We start from the raw sequence: 19,163 nt of genomic DNA on the forward strand, positions 1-19,163 counted from the left end.
GTCAGGAGGCGCTAGAAGCTAAAGTAATGGTGGAGGGTACGTTTAGCATGCCCGCACAGACTCGCGAGACACAAAAAGACTTTGAGTCCGGAGAGAAGCATCATGAAAAGTATAGACTTTTAGGAAGCTTACAACTCCTCTATCTTCTGTAGACACCTCGACCCGGAAGGTAATCATCTGAAGCTAGCAGAGTTTCTACGGGTGCCGGGAGGAGGACGTGTGCACAATCCTCCTTGCACCACGAGAGGCGCCGGTGTCTCTAGTGGTGGCGCCCGCTTCTACGGAGATTGCAGCTTCTGTCTGATTGTTTTTCCTTTCCTCCTCCATCCCTTCCACATCCCACAGCTTAGGGTAGGTAAGTAGGCGCGCGCCAATCTCGGTACTAAGTGTCCTCGGAGAGGGGAAGGGACAGGAGGGCGCGAGCACTGCTGATGGTACTTAGGACGCAGCTAGGCGCGCGCGTATTTCCCAGCCCGCGCCTAAGCGCGAGTACCCGAGATCCAGGCGAACCAGCCTGGGCTACGAGAGGAACCAGGGAACAGCACAATAAACATTTGAACACACTAGTCGAGAATGGTCCCTTCTCATTAGCGAAAGTGAATTTCAGGAGACACAGGGAAGAAATCCCGCATGCACGATCCTGGGGAGGAAGCACGTATTTTACGGTCCTGGAGATGAAAGAGGCGATGTTCGTCTGGGGAAGTAAGGGAAAGAGGAAAGTTGTGCTTTGTAAGCTTAAAGTTCATTTAGTTTAGTCTCGAAAAAGTCACCAGTGTGGAAAAGCACAGATTTTATTAGTGTCCCTGCAATGGTGAAATCAATCATAAGGTTGAAAGAGTTTTTACGTGAACTTGTGGTTTTTCTCCCTACTCCTATTTCCATCTGTCTCCTTACAAAGTACAGTTTTGTTTCTTTAAAAGAAGGAAAAACCACCAGTTTAAAGAGATAGGGCTTTAAAACCCATTTGCCATAATTTACAAGTCTTGGGCTTGCTCCAAACACGTATTTGTCCCAAAGCACCACATTTTCGATATCCACCCCCACCAAAACAAAAAAACAAAACCCCGCATATTTCCCCTAGCCTGTCTAAGCAGTTTAACTTAAAAAGATAGAACCCGAGCCACTGTCGACTTCTTTAGAAAGATATTTGTTAGAACTAACCAATGGAATACTTTGTATTTTGAGTTAGAATACACGCATAACAGAACTATAACTTGTTTAAAAGTTACAGGTGAAGTGGTTGGAAGTATTGTTTAAAGAACACATTTTCAAAGCCAAGATAAATGGGTTATAATGGTGCAGTGTACTTTGGTGGGTTGTGAATGACAAAGATTCCAATTCAAGTACCTGTGAAATCCAGAATTAATTAGTCCCGTGGTTTTTTGTTGTTGTTGTTTGTTTTGTCGCTTTGAGACAAAGTATCTATAATCCTGGCTGTCCTGGAATGGGCTATGACAGTGGTTCTCAGCCTGTGGGTCGCAACCCTTCAGGGGTTGCACGTCAGATATGTCAGATATCCCGTATATCTTACTTTTGTATTATGATTCATAATAGTAGCAAGATTGCAGTTATGAAGTAGCAACGGAATCATTTTATGGTTGGAGGTCACCACAGCATGAGGAACTGTCTGTATTAAAGAGATACAGCATTAGGAAGGTTGAGGAACACTGTAGACCAAGCTAACCTGGATGGAGATCAACCTGTCTCTATCTCCCTCGTGCTGGGATCAAAGGGATGCACCACCAGGTCTGGCTGCTCCTCTGAGGGAAAGCATCAATAATCCGTAGCTTCCTTTTTCTGGGGGATGGTGCTTGCACAGCTAAGAGACAGAGCATAAGTGGGAGGCCACTAATACTTTTTTTTTAATTGACCTGGAAACAAAGTTACAGTAAGAGGAAATATTAGCACTGGTTGGAATGCATTTGGGTAAAGTATTTTTTGTTGAAGTTAGGAATTGATCTATGGGAGAAAGCAGACCCAGGAACGTTATTCATTTGGGTAAAGCAATACTTTAACAGCCCAGCAAACACTTGGGCACAGAGACTGAGACAGTTATTTGGAGAGAATCAGCTAAATTGTAAGCATCAGGAAGATGACAGGACAGAGAAGGAAACTGGAACAGAGTCTTGTGTATTCTGTGGCTTGATTGTTTGTCATGGTTTTTCGAGACAGGGTTTCTCTGTTCACCTTGGTTGTCCTAGAACTTGCTTTGTAACCGGGCGGTGGTGGCACACGTCTTTAATCCCAGTGCTCGGGAGGCAGAGGTAGGCGGACCTCTGTGAGCTTGAGGTCAACCTGGTCTACAAGAGCTAGTGCCAGGACAGGCTCCAAAGCTACACAGAGAAACCCTGTCTTGGGGATGGTGGGGAGAAAGAAAGAACAAACTTACTTAGTAGACCAGTGTGGTCTCGAACTCACAGAGATCCACCTACCACTGCCTCCTGAGTGCTGGGATTAAAGGCGTGCACAACCACACCCAACCTGTATTCTATGTTTTCAGTAACTGTTTTTAGTACTGAAGTAGGTTCTGCTGCAGACAGACTTAGCCAGAATTCAATGAACTGACACCACACATAGAAGATGTGCAAGTGTTTAACTACCACGTTTGTTTTTATTTTCAATTTTTACAAGGTAGAAATAATCATATGTACTGTGTACCAGTGCAGGTGGGTAGTCCAGCAGGCTTGTGGAGATCAAAGGGCCACTTTTCGGCTTTGGGGAGTCACTTTTCTCTTTCCACTGTTGGCTCCTGGGGTCTCACTTGAGTACTCAGGCTTCTGTAGCAAGCTCCGGTTGAGGCGTCCCACCAGCCCTCAGGTTTTTTTAATTTTTTTAAAATGTCAGTACCATTAGGGGCAAGGGGATTTACTGAATGATTCCAAGGTGAAAAAACATTTTAGTCACCGAGTAGTAGAATCTCAATAAATGTCAGCTCCTCCCTTCATCACCCGTTGCCCATCCCTACCTGGAGAAAGGACACACTGTGGACCTGAGTGCTGTTCCACCCCTACCAGTGTGAGTGCAAGATCTCTTGACTAGTCAGAGAATGATTTTCAGTGAAGGGACAGGCACTGAAATCCATTTGATGTGGGCGCTAAATTTTTGCCATGTATAGTACAAAAGAGTGTATATATCCTGGTTTTTAAAATAAACTTTTAAAGTTAGGATAATGGCTAAATTTTTTTGTTTTGTTTTTCGAGACAGGGTTTCTCTGTAGCTTTGGAGCCTGTCCTGGAACTAGCTCTGTAGACCAGGCTGGCCTGGAACTCACAAAGATCCGCCTGCCTCTGCCTCCTGAGTGTTGGGATTAAAGGCGTGTGCCACCACCGCCTGGCCTTTTTTTTTTTTTTTTTGGTATGACTAAAATTATTTAACATTATACTGGTTATTTCATTCTTGGTTCTTTATTAAATGAAATTTCTATTTTTTTAAATTAATTCTTTGACATGTGTGTACTGCTTCTTCCAACCCTGTCTTATCTGCTTCTCATCCACGTAACCCTCTCTCCCCACCACACACACCTATGAATCTTCAGATTCATGACTTGATTCGGTTTAGGCAGAGCCATCTATGTGGCCATTGGATTAGGACTGTCCATGGTAGGCTGGTGGGGGAGTCACCAGTGGCTACCTAACTGATGGCAGTAATTCCCTCTGTCCCTGAATTTGTATGTAGGAAATAGTTCAGCAGTGAGGGTTGGGGCCCCTGAGTCCCCCTCCATCCTTATCTGACTGTTGAGCAGAATCATTGTCAGTAATCAGTAGTTTGGGGAAGTTCTTGATTGTAGTTGCTGTCCATAAGATGGCATTTTGCAGACCTTTTTCCTGTCTGCCAGCTTTTTCTTTCCTCCCAATCTTCCGTACTGTTCTTCTGAGCTTTGGCAGGGATGCTCTAAATGTCCTGTGTGGGCTTCAACACTCAACCATTATTTACTCTTAACACAAATGCAGTCGTAACAGTCTAACTTCATCTCAACTCCCTGGGAAGTGGCCCCTTTGGATAGGACAGAGGATGGTGATTGTCTATGAGTATTAATATGTGCTTTTAGTCAGCACTCTGGAGGCAGAAGCAGGCTGGTCTACAAAGCAAGTTCTGAGATAGTCAGAGCTGTTGCATAGAGAAAAAAAAGCCAATAATACTAAATTATTTCTTGAAACTTTTTAAAGTTTTAATTCATTTTATTAAGGCTAGGAGATAGCTTACTTAGTACGTCAGAAATCATTCAAGATGCCTAAGTATGACACCCTTGAAAAAGCCAGGGTTGATGGTTCAATTTGTAATCTCAGTGCTGGGGAGGCAAAGACAGAAGGCTTCTGGGATAGGATGGACAGTCAGCCTAAGCTAATTGCTACGCGCCAAAAAAATAAGGTGGGTAGTTCCTGGGAAGAAACACTGAAGGCTGACTTCAGGCCTCCACACACTTGTGCACAAGCACACCTGTCTGTGTTCACACAAGCTTGTATGTGCCCCACACAACCACATTTTCCCTGCTCTCTCAAAGCGCCTTGTTGATTTCTCTCCTTATGTAACGGTTGCAACCGCCTGCTTTTCGCTCAGGCTTTGAACGTCTACATTTTGTTTTCCTTTTTTCTTTCTTGAACTCATATCTCACCATCTTATCCAGGCTGGTTTCAAAGTGGCGGCCTCAGGCCATTCTCCTGTGTCAGCCTCCCAAATGGCAAAGTCCTACTTCTTAGACGGGAGGGTGTTGAGCAATGCCGACAACATTCCTCAGATTTTATCAGAGAGAAGGCAGTGACTTGTTCCCTCTTGTAAGGATTTGTTTCACTTTCCATTTTTGAACAAATTGCAGCAATTCAAGGAATGGTAGCCATGAGCAGCGTACTAACTCCAGGGTCTGACTTTAGTTTCTGGTTTCAGTTTTGCATCTTAACTCTCACCTGTCTCTTTTTTATACTTTTTAAAAAGTCTTCTGAGATTATAATAAATTACAGTATTTCTCCCCTCCCTTTCCTCCCTCCTGGTACTACCATATGCCCTTTTAGGTCCCTTTTTCAAACCCACGGCTTCTTTTGTTATTAATTATTATTACATGTTATGTTCCTAAATATAAACCGCTTAGTCTGTGGAATGTTAACCTGTGTGTACGTCTTCAGGACTGACCATTTGGCATAGAGCAACTCATTGGTGCGTCTTCCCTGGGGAAGATTATTTCTCTCACTCTCAGCCTTCCTTAGTTGCCTGCGGTTCTTTGCGCTGAGCTGAGACTGTGGGATTGTAGTTGGGCTTTTCTTTGGGCTGCCAGCTCACAAAAGGCAACCGAGAGATTTGTATTAATTATGAAAGCTCGGTCTTAGCTTACGCTTGTTTCTGACTAGCTGTTACAACTTAAATTCACCCATTTCTTTCTGCCTCATGGCTTTATCTCCTCATCTCCATATTGCTTATCCTGCTTGCTGTGTCTCCTGGCGTCTCTGCCCTTCTTTTTCCCAGCGTCCTCTCTGCCTGGAATCCTGCCTAGCTATTGGCCCTTCAGCTTTTTATTAAACCAGAGTGACACATCTTTACAGTTTACAAGAAGTTTATTCCACAGCATGAGATTGTGTCTCCCGCTGTTTTAGGGTTTGATTGGTGTGAAGAGACGTCATGCCACAGTAACTCTTTTAAAGGAAAAGTACTAATTGGGGTGGCTTACATTTTTAGAAGTTTAGTCCATTATCATTTTTTTTTTAATCTATTCCAATTCTTTGACCAGAGACTCATGTTTGGGGGAGCCTGACCAATCTCACTCCATTACAGCGGAACTTCCCACCTGAGGATTGTGGAGACCAGCTAGGTTGAAATGGAGAACCAGGAATCAACAGATTCTTCTCAGAACGCCAAACAGCACATTATTTCAGAGGAGGTAGAGTTTGCTTTTTCCTATCCTTTCCCTTCCCCACATAACACTAAGTTTAAAATGAATGTGCAGGCTATTTTTTTTTATTACCATGGGATTCTCATTCTTGAAGATAATTTGCAAATGTTATTCACTCCCGTTTCAAGGCTAAGCCACATTTTGCTGTTGTCTGTGAACAGTGGTTTATCCATCTTAATTATATGTATAATGAAATTGAGAATAAATATATTTTGGCTTCTAATAGAGAAATTCTTTCTAAAAATTGCCCTGGAGAGAAAAAATAAATAATATGTGGTTTTGCGCATAGTATGTGGTTTTGAGATTTCATATTCAGTAATTACATCTTGCTGTTTGTCATCCCAGCATAAATGTTTAAAATAATAAAAACTTAAATTGTTTTTAGGTGGTGGTGGCGGCACATGCCTTTAATCCCAGCACTTGAGAGGCAGAGGCAGCCAAATCTCTCTGGGTTCAAGGCCAGTCTGGTCTACAAAGAGAGTTCCAGGACAGCCATAGCTGTTACTCGGAGAAACCCCGTATCGGGAAGAAAAAAAAGCTTCTATTGTTCATTGTAGCTCAGATTTCACTGAGCTGTAGAACTAATGTTGAATAGAGTTTTTAAGGCTTTTTTCTATGAGAAACCAATTGTTGTTATGGATAAATTTTACATATGCATCCTGGAACTGTGGTCCTGACACTTTTGTGGAATTCTTTTTGATTTAGAATCTTTCTCTGTTGTCTGTGAACAGATCTGATAAGGATTAGGTTGGTGTTGGCAAGAAGGTGGGATGGGGCTAGTAAGAAAAGGCTATTATCACAGTGAAAATCTCCTCGGCTCTGCCCTGTGCCCTACGTGAGTTATATTCCTAGACTCCTTGCTGTATGGGCAGAGCAATTCCTGATGCCTGTCTTGGATTGGGTGGAGACTTGGGTATCAGAAAGAAAATCTAGTTTTTTATTTATTTCCTAGTATTTTTTTTTTTTTTTGAGACAGGGTTTTTCTGTAGCTTTGGAGCCTGTCCTGAAACTCACTTTGTAGACCAGGCTGGCCTCAAACTCCCAGAGATCCGCCTGCCTCTGCCTCCTGAGTGCTGGGATTAAAGGTGTACACCACCACCGTCCAGCTTAATAAAATTTTACATACAACTACACACCAGTGTGGTCAGCTTAGCACGTATAACCCGGGGTCTGAACTGGAGAAACACGCCGAAGATTCTCCCCCCCACACCCGTACTCTCGTGGTTCCCTTTTTCTCCCCAGCCTAGGTATTTCTATCTTTCAGATACCAAGCGCCTACTAGCAATGAGCCACACCTGCTCTACTCCATCCCTAGACAGCAATTCTTTTCCCTCCTAGTTCTACCAAAAAAAAAAAAAAAAAGACCCACACTTAGGGGTCCAACTTTGAGTACTTAAGCTAGAAACTTACCCACAAATTACTGGGGGGAAGGGACATAGAGAAAATTTAAAACAATACATGTTTTGATTTTTTAAAAAAAGACCAACTTGATTTGAACATTTCCTACCTTATAACTATCTGATTTTGTTTTAGTTGATTTCAGAAGGAAAATGGGTCAAATTTGAAAAGACAACTTACATGGATCCTACTGGTAAAACTAGGTAAACTTCCTTCTTTTCTTTCTGTCTTTGGTTTCTCCAGGTCTCTCTGTGTCTGCATGGACACAGGTGTGTCACCATTGTAAGCTTTCTTTGAAACAGAGTCAAGTCCAGCTCCTGCTCCATTGCTAAACCCTTGGGTCGTTGATAATCCCTGAACAAACTGAATTACAGTTGTTCCTATACCCAGTCTAACTCCATTTTCCATAGTACTGTGGGACGAAAATGTGTGATTCTGGCTTAACAAGCTATAGAATACTCAACAGTGTTGATTGCTTCCTTCTAGTAAACCCAAATTTCTTGGTGGTTGTTGTTTTGGGTTTTTTGTTTTGGTTTGGTTTTTGAGACAGAGTTTTTCCGTGTAACAGCCCTAGCTGTCCTGGAACCCAATCCGTGGACCAGGCTGGCCTTGAACTCACAGAGGTGGCCTGCCTCTGCCTCCCAAGTGCTGGGATTAAAGGCATGGCCACTACTGCCTGGTTTAAAACCAATTTTTAATGCCTGCATTAGAAGAAAAAGAAAACAAAGCCATTACTGGCTATTATATTTGAAAAGAGCTGTAGATGCAGCTCGGAGTATGGCACTTGCCTAGCATGTGCAAAGCCCTGGGTTTGATCCCAACCTACACACACACACACACACACAAATGTAAGCCAGTAGGGAAAAAATAATGTATTAAGTAGGATTACTATTTATTCAATGAAGTGTAATAAGGAATAAAATAGAATAAAGCTGAATTTAGTATCCAGACTATATCACCAAGTCATTACAAAAAAAATTTCACTTGCTACACAATCATGAAAGAATCGTGAGTGTGTGTGTGTGTGTGTGTGTGTGTGTGTGTGAGCAAATACATTTCCCAAAGTGACAGTACATAGATTTGTTGGTGATTGAAACAAACTTGACCTGTTTCTGCTGAACTGGCACAAACCTTAATAAGACCCATTACTTGAGAGCTGTGGGAGACATACTAACAGACAGCAGACAGAGCTAAAGATGGAGTAAATAGAGGATGGGTGCAAACCCAGGACTCACCAGTGGTAGGACCTAAGCCTCAGGTGATACAGTGTTGTGAAATGTGTTGCTGCTAGAACTCTGTACAGTGAAACAGTTTGACTCCTTTTTTCTGAAAATGAAGTTTGTAGCACAAAATACACCCTTTAACACTAACAGATCTAAAGAATGTGGGTCAGTTCACGCCCTCTCGTATCTTCCCTGACTACTCTTCGGGTATTTACTGACCAGGGAAATACATGTCTAAGTCATTGTCCCAGTTGGGCTACTATTACTGCAGTGAAGCAACACGGTCAGAAGCAGCTTGGAGAAGAGAGAGTTTATTTGATCATGCTTTCATGTCACTGTTGGTCATCAGAGGAAGTCAGGACAGGAACCTGGAGGCAGGAGCTGATGCTGAGGCCCTGGAGAAAGGCTGGTTTCCCTGCATTCTACAGAACCCAGGGATGCCACCACCCATAATAGCCTGGACCCTCCCGCATCAATCACTAGTTAAGAAAGTGCCCTACGGGCCTGCACATTTTGTCAGTGGAGGCTCCCTCCTCTCTGGTGACTCTTGGCTTGTGTCAAGGGACATAAACTACCGGCACAGTCATTTAGTGTTCTTTTCCTCAGGATTCCTGTGTCTAGGTTTCATTCCAGAGAGTCTAGTCTTTAATTTGGGAATGAGTTTGTAAGTCTAACTACCATGTTTCTGCTGCCTATGTGGAGCACTTTGACGTCCCCTCTTCCATACATAATCCCCCTGGTCACTGACGAAGGGTTATGTACTGAATTAATATCTCTTACCATGCTGTCTAGCTCTGAAGCATGACGATTGACCATGATTTATTAATTTATAAACATTCATTCTCTGTTACCTCAAAGAAAAGCATATCTATAAAGGATAAAAATAGCTGGAGAATGATTTTACTACTGTCTCATTCATGGAAGAAGGGATCCTAGAAGTATTCAGTACTAATGTTAAGTCCTTACATCGGCACTGCAGATGGGGCTGAGTCGCCCTACCTCGCCAGGGGCTAGAGATAACCGCTCTAGGTCTCTAAGGAGAGGCCAACTGGAGTAATTTAAATTTAAATAGAAATTCCAGTTCTAAAGCTGGAAGAGATTTTTCCAGATGACTTACTCTTCCCTGAGTTACACAAAGAGCAAGCTGTTGTAGCTTCGGTTTAGCTGGAGGGCAAGTGTAAGTGTGGGTGAGTCCATGAGAGCCCGAAATTAAGGGATATCAAGTATTTATTGGGGGACACTCACAAATAACCATAAGGCAGAGAGCCACCGGGGTCCTCTGCCCTTGGGGGCACTGAAAGCTGCGATCAAATCTCCAACCACCACACGAGAGCGAGCACGCTGCTTCTCTGCACTTATTAGTCCACAGGTAGCACCTCAGACCACGCCCAAAGGGCCGGTACCCGAAAAGGTACTGGTTGAATGAATTGCCACAGCAGACAAGTAGAGACTGAGCTTTTCTTGCCAGCGAGTCCACATCCGTGAGTTCTAGGAGAGCGTCTGAGCTGTCGGGGGCACTCCTGTTGTCGTGTTTGGAGTGTGTATCGACTCTACTGCTGCTCACGTAGGCTCATTACCGCTCACTCACTTCCCTTCCCACTGTAACGCCGCTGCTGTTTTCCTTATTCCTAGTGTATTGGGATGGGACCTTCGGCACTTTCCCCAGCACTGTCTTCAGTCTTTAGGACTAACCTTAGGAGGCAGCAGATCTGTGACAACAGGTGTTTTGTCTCTGTACTCGGTGTTATGTGTTGGAAATGGCTTGGGGTTGGCTTTCTTGCTACTAACAGGAGTGTCAGGCTACTGTGAGTTGTCACAGCAGTGTGTTTGGTTTTTGTTTTCACACGCTTGCCTTGGGAAACTTGGGTGTAATGCCGAGAGGTGTGCAGTTCACAGAAAGGGTTTGTGTTTACTCTTGCTTTAAGCCACATTAGATAGCTGGTCCTTTTTGTAGGAATGTGATATAATCAGACATCAAGGACAGCCAGGAAAAAAAGTATGAGCAAGAGAGCCCCTTGGAGCAGGATGTCTTGTAATTTACTGTACTTAGCCTAGAGCCATCCAGATTATAACCCACCTTTAAAGCACAGCCTAACTTTGTTTGCCTGACCGCCTCCAGCATTATTTTAGCACTGCTTCCCCCCTCCTAAGAGACAAGAACCAAAAGAGGTGAAATTTTCTGTTATTTACTCCCTCTTTTGAACAATGTGTTTTTTTTTCTCCCTTGTAACTCAATTTCCCATATAACCCTACCTGATGTTCCTGTAAGAGCAGGTAGAATAGCAGAGATACTACCAAAACCTGAGAGCAAGCAGCTAGGAACAAACCGCTAACACGAAGGAAGCCATAAAAGGGAGCGAGAATGACGTCAGGCACTGCACAGCTTCCTCTAGGGCCCTGTCCTTGTCCTCTTACATAAAGCCGCACTCTTGCAAAGAAAATCTAATTCCTCAGATAAGTGAAACGTTCTGCTTTCTTGAATTGTGTGGTTTGGTCACATATTTTACACCTGCATAATTTCAGTGGTTCATGTTGTGCACGGCATCCTTTGTCCTTGGAAATGCATCTGGAATGTCGCCACCGCTGCGGAAGGCCTGGACAGCTGCACTACCAGCTTATGCTGCTGACTGTAGACTTAGGATTCAAACCAAAGTGCTCTGAGGGCGCAGTGGCTCCAGTGCTCAGCCGCTTCCGCTTAGATGGCCAGAGGCTGGGGGGAGAGGTGACAAGTTTCTTTATTTTCACCTGTGCGACAAGAAAGCACGGTTGGCTGATGAAGTACAGGTCTTTACTGTGCTCCTTGGCCACTCTCAGTAGCATATTTGCATGCGTTGCATTATGAGGTTCTATGTCTACAGAACATTCTTCCCTTTGCCGCTAATGATTGTTTTTCTTTGTTCTCTGCCTGCATAGAACTTGGGAAACAGTGAAACTCACAACCAGGAAGGGAAAATCTGCTGACGGTATGACTATTATAACTCTCTTTATGAAGGAAGCTAGCACATGAGATTATAACCAAAGACCTCAAAGCAGAATTACCCTCAGCTAGGATCTTTTATGCATACACTCACGTAATCTTTTGTTTTTACAGTGCTGTGTTTTAGAACTCTCTGTATAAGTAACTTCTGGCTCCCGTTTTCTAAGCTAAGGGCAGTTTTTGAAGGAAAGATGTGTTAACCTATGTCAGTATAATTTGAAGGTACATGCTGTGTCTTCATATGTTAGGACCACTGGAGCCCTTTGTACTCTGAAAGTGAGTGTCTGAGGGCGCGGTGAAATGATCACCCACCTTCATGCTTCAGTTGAGCGGAAAGAGAATTGGGAAGGGGCTTCCGTGCACCTCCCCTTCCAGGCATAAACGACTTGGCTGTAACCACACCAGAAACATCCTGGTAGCCACATGTGGTCTGGAACAGCTGAGCTTTTTGCTTTGCTATCTTGGTTTGGTTTGTTTTTGTAGGAGGCAAACAATTGCTTTGCTCCAGCTGCTCTCAACTGTCAACACATCTGGGAGATGCTAACAGTCCTCCTTGATGGGGTCTCTCTCTACAGCCAGAGACTTTCTGGTTTTGTTTTAAGGCCAAATTATTTGGAGCAGAAGAGCTTATATTTTAGAATAGCAGAAGTCGGACCATTGACAGAGGAGACACAGTGGCTCTTGACTGGCTTCTGGCACAAAGGAGATCTAGTGGCCGCAGACACTCGTCACCAGGTGTCACCAGGTGTCACCTCACTGGCTGCTGCCTGCGGAGCAGGGGCTTCCCGTGCTTGGCCCGGTGTGACATGTTTAATTTCAATTTCAACTTCATTTTTTAAGAAATTGTGACTGAGCTGGTAGTTCACACCTGTAGTCCTATATATACACTTGGGAGCCTGGAGCAGGGAAACCATGAGTTTGAGTTAGCCCACGCAGTAGACACACATAGGCTCCATCTAAAAGAGAAAAAGGAAAAGGATGTTTTGACAACAAAAGTGAACCTTTTTTTAAGAGTATTTTAAAATCTGACAGAAGTGTTACTTTCTACTTTCTTTTCTTGTTTTTTTTTTTTGTTGTTGTTGTTTTGTTTGTTTGGGGGGGGTTCTTGTTTTTGTTTTGTTTTGTTTTGTTTTCTGCTGTGTGTGTGTGTGTGTGTGTGTGAGACAAGGTTTCTCCATGTAACCCTGGCCATCCTGGAACTCAGTGGACCAGGCTGGCCTCAAACTCAGATCCGCCTGCCTCTGCTGGAACTAAAGATGTTCACCGCCACCACCCGGCTTACATTTTACATTATTAAATGAGACTAGTTCAGAGTTGGCTGCCAGCATGTAGATTAATTAATTGCTCACTGCTTCAACAGCAAATTCAGAGTATTTTAGATGCATCTTCAAATCTGAAATTTATGTTGGATTGCTGACCTTTCTTAAGGATCCCTTAGCTGTGTTTCTGTTTGACAGCCGTGTCAATCATCCCAGTGCTACAAAGAACTCTTCATTATGAGTGTATTGTTCTGGTGAAGCAGTTCCGACCCCCAATGGGTGGCTACTGCCTGGAGTTTCCAGCAGGTGAGTAACGCCGGGTCCTTTGCCTGAGGCTGAGCATCACATTGCTTATGTCTTAACATCTTTTCATCTGTCCATGTGGCAAATGTTTAAGTAATAAACATGTCTAAGGCTAGGGACCTCTGGAAGAGCAGGCAGTGATCTTAACCTCTGAGCCATCTCTCCAGCCCCACACAGTATTACAGCAATGTATTGGACTGTACTCATGAAGGAATCAATAAACCCTGTGTATTTATCAAAAGTGGTATACTTCACAGCCAGTTTCATGAAGCTTGCTAGGGTTTAAGTGCAGTGTTTACCCACTTAACAAAGCCCAATTCACAGCAATATATAGTTAGCTAGTTTCTTTCTCACTTGCCATTTTATTAAGAAAATAATAACACTGAAAGTAATTTAATAATTTAATAACCTACATTTTACTTGTTCTTTACATGGTTGTATTCCATTCAGGAAAATGAACCTGAGTTTTTACTTTCTCCCTCTTTTGACTATCTGGTCTCCATAGCAACCTTCAGGGCACTTCCTCCTGGCACTTTATTGCTAGGCCTCGGGATTTTTCTGTGAGGAAGGAAAGCAAGATAAGTAAATGGTTACCATACCAAAAAATGAAACAGAAAGAATCAGCCTCTTGTACTATAGTCACATAACTGGCTCCAAAACCTAGGCTGTTTGGCCACCACCAAATCATCTTTCCTCACAGTGCTGCCCCTCGTGTACAGAACATGGCTGAGATGTTCCTGAAAACATCTAGATGTAAGCAAGAGGCAGGAGAAACACCTACCTTAACCTGCTTGGTATGCAAGGGTGACCTTGACTTTCCTAAGTCAGCTCCTTAGCAACTGTTAGAAAGATGTTCAAAGAACTGGCTTCCCATCTGTCCTCCAGGGCTCATCGACGATGGGGAAAGCCCAGAAGCAGCTGCTCTGCGGGAGCTAGAGGAAGAAACTGGCTACAAAGGCGATGTTGCTGAATGTTCTCCAGGTTTGTATTGCTTTTCAGATGTCAGTTTCTTGAACATTAATGAAACAGGGCTTCTGTATGGTTGAAGTGCAGGCAGAGAGGGACCAGGGATTCAGATTGGCTTCCAGTCACGTGCAGTGATGTTTGTAATTCTAGTCCTCCAGGGCTGAGGAAGGTGTGTAAGATGAAGGTCAGCATGGGCTATACAATAAGACAGTGTTTCAGTGCCCCTTCACCCCAATTAAAAAGGCGGGTTCTCCATCTGCAAGTGAACTGCTCTTTGCATGAGAGCAAGTTAGAGAACTGAAATTGAAAAACTGTGAAACCAACTTGTCTTCAGTGCGTAGCAAACCTTGCTACTTTCTTACCTGTCTGTGGCATACTCCTCACTAGGGTTGTTCGTCCCCATCAGAACCATCTAACCCCTCAGACTCCCCAGACTGGTGCAGGAACTCCAGAAACTTTGAGAGCATTTTGCGCACATACACATTCTACAGTCTGGTAGCATCTACTGACTAGATACTGATGGCATGAACCCTGAGCCTCACCTTCTGTGACATTTAGTGAAACAAGTAAGCACTTGCTTCATTTCTTAAGACAAGTTGTCACTTCTTTTCTCAGCTGTGTGTATGAATCCAGGCTTGTCAAACTGTACCACACATGTTGTGACAGTGACCATCAATGGAGATGATGCTGCAAATGTAAGGCCGAAGCCCAATCCAGGTAAGGGTGGGTGTGGTGGATGCATTTAAGTGGGTTGAGCTGCATTGAGTCTCTTAACTCACTAAAGTAAGCATGGTTTTCACTGGAAGAATCATAGTGTACCACAGGTTCTTCGTGGATACTTGTCTGCTTCCCAGTGTTGGGTAGGTATTTTGACATATTCTCTTTATTTTGCATTTCATTGATCTTTTATGTGTTTTGTTTTTATAAAATGTTAAACTATAAAAGTTATAAGATATTATTTGATTTTATAAAATGTTCAATGTCCAATTTTTTGGTGTGTGTGTGTGTGTAAAATTGATTCCTATTTAATGAGGTACAGGCCCAACTAGAAAGTGAGAAACTCTAAAATCGCCTTGGTTTTTGTCTTCATGTATAAGAGCTGCAGGTGTTAAACTTTTATTCAGCCAGTTTTATATTTGGAGAGTTTGTAAGGTTAGTCTTTGCACTAAAATATCCCCTAGCAAGTTGGGGTCCGAAAGCATTAAGACACTGTCAATTCCCTGTCCTTTTTTCCACCCCTTTGAAGGTGGATTAATAGACGGGTGATTTATCAGTACACATGGTTATCAATACACACACACCATAGTAAATCATGTTTGAGTGGTAATTTCTTATCCTTGTAAATTAATCCTGCATATTCTTCATTATCTCTTGCAGCCAGTTTTAAATGCTTAATTGTTTAAACTGCATATATTCATAAGACATGGAAGAATTCCAACTTTCAGTTTTGGGTGGTAAAAGATTGTGAGCTTAAGGATGGTAACATCTGCATAACTCATATTTAATCTTGCTGAATCTTAATTTAAAAATGGTTAAAATGATAAATTTTCTATTGTGTATTTGTCCACAGGTATAAATGTGGCAAACATGCATTACAGGATATGCTTTAAATTTTTCTGTGAAATGATTGGAGAATGACATCGTTACACTATTGAAATTGACTTTACTATGATATATTTAGTAGTCTTGAGTTTCTATTAGATTCTTCTCCAGTTTTTATACTTGCACTGAAGTCTTCCAAGGCTTGTCCCAGCAGGCTGTACTAAAATATAAATGTTCTTCCTTCTTTTTATTTGCAGGGGATGGAGGTATGTTATTCAACTCCCAATGGCTGGCCCTGTGATGGCTTAGTGTAGTGGTAATGACGGCTGCAGACATTTGGGCTGTTGGGGTTCACTCCTGTTCAACTTTATTTTCACTGTATTCTGTTTGTTTAGAATTTGTGGAAGTGATTTCTTTACCAAAGAATGACCTACTGACTAGACTGGACGGTAAGCACCTTAAGGTTATTACCCAGCCTTCTCTTGGTTCCCTGTCCCCATTTCTATCCACTAGGACATTAGTGTAATTCCCTCATCTTCATCTCATTAATGTCAGACACCTAAAAACTTTGAAAATTACTGTGGACCAATGCTAGTTTTTTCAAGTGATATACAATTTGAAATTAAAAAAAAAAAACATTGTGTTGAGGGAATGCTTTAATAGGGGCCTTTTTAAATTTCCCTACATAATAGTGATTACTTTCCTGCTGTCTAACCAAAACTATTGAGTTCTTAAGATCTTTGGTCAGTGCCATGTCCAGGTGTAAATGTATAGTCCAGCTGCACTGGTGTACTAGATGTCTTTGTGGACAGTCAAATTAAATCAAGGTAAACTCTGACAGCAGCCCTCCAGCACACACTTGACTGAGAAGCTGATAGAATGAACCTTGGTAAATCAGGGCCAGTTGGTTAGATCCGCCCATCCACAAAGACAGTGCAAAAATCCTGTTAGATATTGATACCTTCCCTAGATCCTGTTACTGAGGAGGTGGCACAGGTGCTTTTGTGCCCCAGCTTTGTGGACCCCAGCTTTGTGGACTGCTATTCACTCATTTGTAAAGAAGCAGAGCCTTTCATGATCCCAATTTTTTTTATAGATCTCTTTCAGGACACAGATAACTTATTTTTGCTAAAACTAAGGTTTTTTTTTTTTTTTGGTTTTTCGAGACAGGGTTTCTCTGTAGCTTTGGAGCCTGTCCTGGAACTAGCTCTGTAGACCAGGCTGGTCTCGAACTCACAGAGATCCGCCTGCCTCTGCCTCCCGAGTGCTGGGATTAAAGGCGTGCGCCACCATCGCCCGGCTTAAAACTAAGGGTTTTAAGTAATTACTTTGGAGATTAACATAAAATAACAAGTATTCATTGACCTAAAACCGTAGGAATAGTCCTTAATTCCTCCCATGCCAGTGATTTATGCCTTCCCTTAAGCAGAGAGCTCTATTTTGAAATGTCTGTTGCTGTTTAAAAATTAAGTGACTATCTTTCAAAAAAAAACTATGGTTTTATATTCCCAGACAGCTTCAATTTCTTCACCTTTTCAAAAACTAGACCTGAGATAGAATTCATCTGAATACCTCAAAGTCAAATTAAATGCCACCATTTATTCAGAAAAGGCATGGCAGCCAATATTAGGCAGTACAGCTAATGATCGGACAGGCCTGGTGAGTTTGAGGCTCTGCCACCATTATCACTGTTACTAGTTTCTTGTTTTCTTGAATCAAGCCTCTTCCTGTGAGGATGCATGAGAAAAATTAGACAGGTAATACAGGCAAAGTGCTTAGCCCCCAGGTGCTTAAACAGTATGTGGTAAATGCTTTGTTTGTAGAATATTCTTTATAGGGTTCTTTGTTTATAGAATATCCTTTATAGGGTTCTCTCTCTCGTTCACCTGACTTCCCTTCTGGTCTTAGGAGGGGATAATTCAGCAAGAAAGAGAGGAGGGTGAAACAACCAATTTACCTACCCAGTATAATCAAACTACAGGAATCAACATCCATGTTGGTTTGTCACTTCTGCTGTACACAGGTGAATAGGACATGACCCCTGACCTCAAGGATCAGTCCTTTGAGCTTATTCCCAAATAAGTGGCTAGGAGACACTGGGCCAGTGAGATGGCTGCATGCTGTCCTGATGGACATTTGTGTCACTACTTTTAATCCTTTATGTGTTAATTTTAGACTGTGTCCCCAGCATCTAGTATAGGAACTGGCATACATTGTGAACAGGGATTGTCTAGGCTCTCCTGTCATCATCTCTAAACTGTCATCTTTGCTTCCTTAGCTTTGGTAGCAGAAGAACATCTTACAGTGGATGCCAGGGTCTACGCCTATGCTCTGGCACTGAAACACGCGAACTCGAAGCCATTCGAAGTGCCCTTCCTCAAATTTTAAGGCCAAGAAGGACACTGGCCATGTTTTGTAAATGAGACCACAAGGCCTTCACCATTCAATGTATTCAATTAAGTTTAATGTAGATCGGAAATGAGCTTTTTCATAAAATAAAAGCAGCCCAGACTGCATGTGGCATGGAATTACAATTACAGAGAGGATGTAACCTTCATTTAAACTTGTCAAATGCTCGTGAGAAAGAACATAAATGTAGGTATGTATGTTAAGATTTCTTAACCTTCACCTAGTCCAGAAGGTGAGGGTATTTCTCAGGAATAGACTTGAACTCCAAATAAGGTCGGCTATTTCCATCCTCAACTCCTAAAATAAAAAGTATGTACTTAGGTCTGCAAATAGCTATTTATGAGATTCAAAATAAGATTTTGATTAGATTTCAAAAGAAGAGGGTTAGGTTTTGTTTTGAGACAAGGTCTCACTTTAGCTCTAACTGGCCTGATACTTGCTTTGTAGACCAGTCTGCCTCTGAATTCCTAGAGTTCAGAACTCTGAACTCCACCTGTCTCTGCCTCTCCATTGCTAGGATTGAAGGTATGCACCACCACACCTGGCCAAAATAAGAGTTTTAAAAGAGAGACTCTGATAGGAGATTAATTGGCTTCTCCTAATTCTAATTGATTTGCCTTATGGAATTTGGGTACTTAAATGTAAAGTCAACAGAGAATAACATTTGCAGTAAATATTTAGCTACTTTTGGTATATGCTTGTAATCTACCTTCTTGGGAGGCTGAGGCAAGATCATAAATGTGGCCAGCCTGGGCTGCATAATGAAACTTTATCTCAAAAATAACTTTTAAAATGTATTTGATATCCTTGTAAGGCCATTTAGTTCCTAAAACATGCCAAGACTAATACTTCCGTAGTGAACGTGGTTAACTCTTCATATATTAAAGGCTAAAGCTAAGAGACTGAAAACTCAGGGCCCTTCCTGCAAGTGTGCATATACTTTAATTTCCTATCCTTACCGCAGAAAATTGTCTACTAAAGCTAAATCCATAGGAAGATTGGCACTGACTCCACATGTATATTGATGTCAATGGGCATGGGTATAGGGAGATAGATTAGCCAGCTATCTGAAAGGTAAAACTATGCTGGGAATGCAACAATGGTTTCCATCATCAGCCAACAGTTCTGCCAGTGTCCTTGTTCTGATGAGCTCAGCTACTGTGTTGACTACTGTAGCAGCTCAAGGATTGCTGTCTTGCGGCTCAGCC

General features: G+C 42.5%; 1 protein-coding gene across 8 annotated transcripts; it reads left to right on the plus strand.

Annotated features, from left to right (window-relative positions):
* The first annotated feature begins 25 nt into the window (after positions 1 to 25).
* On the plus strand, positions 26 to 18,083 carry Nudt5 (nudix hydrolase 5). 8 transcript variants are annotated; one of them, XM_050150601.1, is made up of 10 exons: positions 192 to 355; positions 5,717 to 5,866; positions 7,412 to 7,479; positions 11,413 to 11,462; positions 12,934 to 13,041; positions 13,924 to 14,019; positions 14,620 to 14,721; positions 15,804 to 15,995; positions 17,455 to 17,569; positions 17,825 to 18,083. In XM_050150601.1, exons 2-8 carry the CDS (start codon positions 5,804 to 5,806, stop codon positions 15,845 to 15,847), a joined length of 531 nt encoding a protein of 176 aa, XP_050006558.1. In that variant the 5' UTR covers positions 192 to 355; positions 5,717 to 5,803; the 3' UTR covers positions 15,848 to 15,995; positions 17,455 to 17,569; positions 17,825 to 18,083. The 8 variants fall into 8 exon arrangements, with proteins under 8 accessions (XP_050006560.1, XP_050006563.1, XP_050006556.1 ...); XM_050150603.1 differs by lacking the exons at positions 192 to 355; positions 17,455 to 17,569 and adding an exon at positions 26 to 169; XM_050150606.1 differs by lacking the exons at positions 192 to 355; positions 17,455 to 17,569 and adding an exon at positions 30 to 169 and having other exon boundaries at positions 5,761 to 5,866.
* Positions 18,084 to 19,163: the final 1,080 nt, after the last annotated feature.

This window comes from Alexandromys fortis, unplaced genomic scaffold (assembly GCF_014885135.2).
Source record: "Alexandromys fortis isolate MF-2015 unplaced genomic scaffold, M_Fortis_MF-2015_v1.1 scaffold_69, whole genome shotgun sequence".
In the NCBI taxonomy this organism is placed as follows: Eukaryota; Metazoa; Chordata; class Mammalia; order Rodentia; family Cricetidae; genus Alexandromys; species Alexandromys fortis.

Bases quoted from the DNA above. Each gene is read 5' to 3' on its own strand.
- Nudt5 (XM_050150603.1), top strand. From the start codon at position 5,804: ATGGAGAACCAGGAATCAACAGATTCTTCTCAGAACGCCAAACAGCAC. The intron at 13,042-13,923 runs GTGAGTAACGCC...TCTGTCCTCCAG, and splicing joins CTGCCTGGAGTTTCCAGCAG to GGCTCATCGACGATGGGGAA. The intron at 14,722-15,803 runs GTAAGGGTGGGT...TTTTATTTGCAG, and splicing joins AAGGCCGAAGCCCAATCCAG to GGGATGGAGGTATGTTATTC.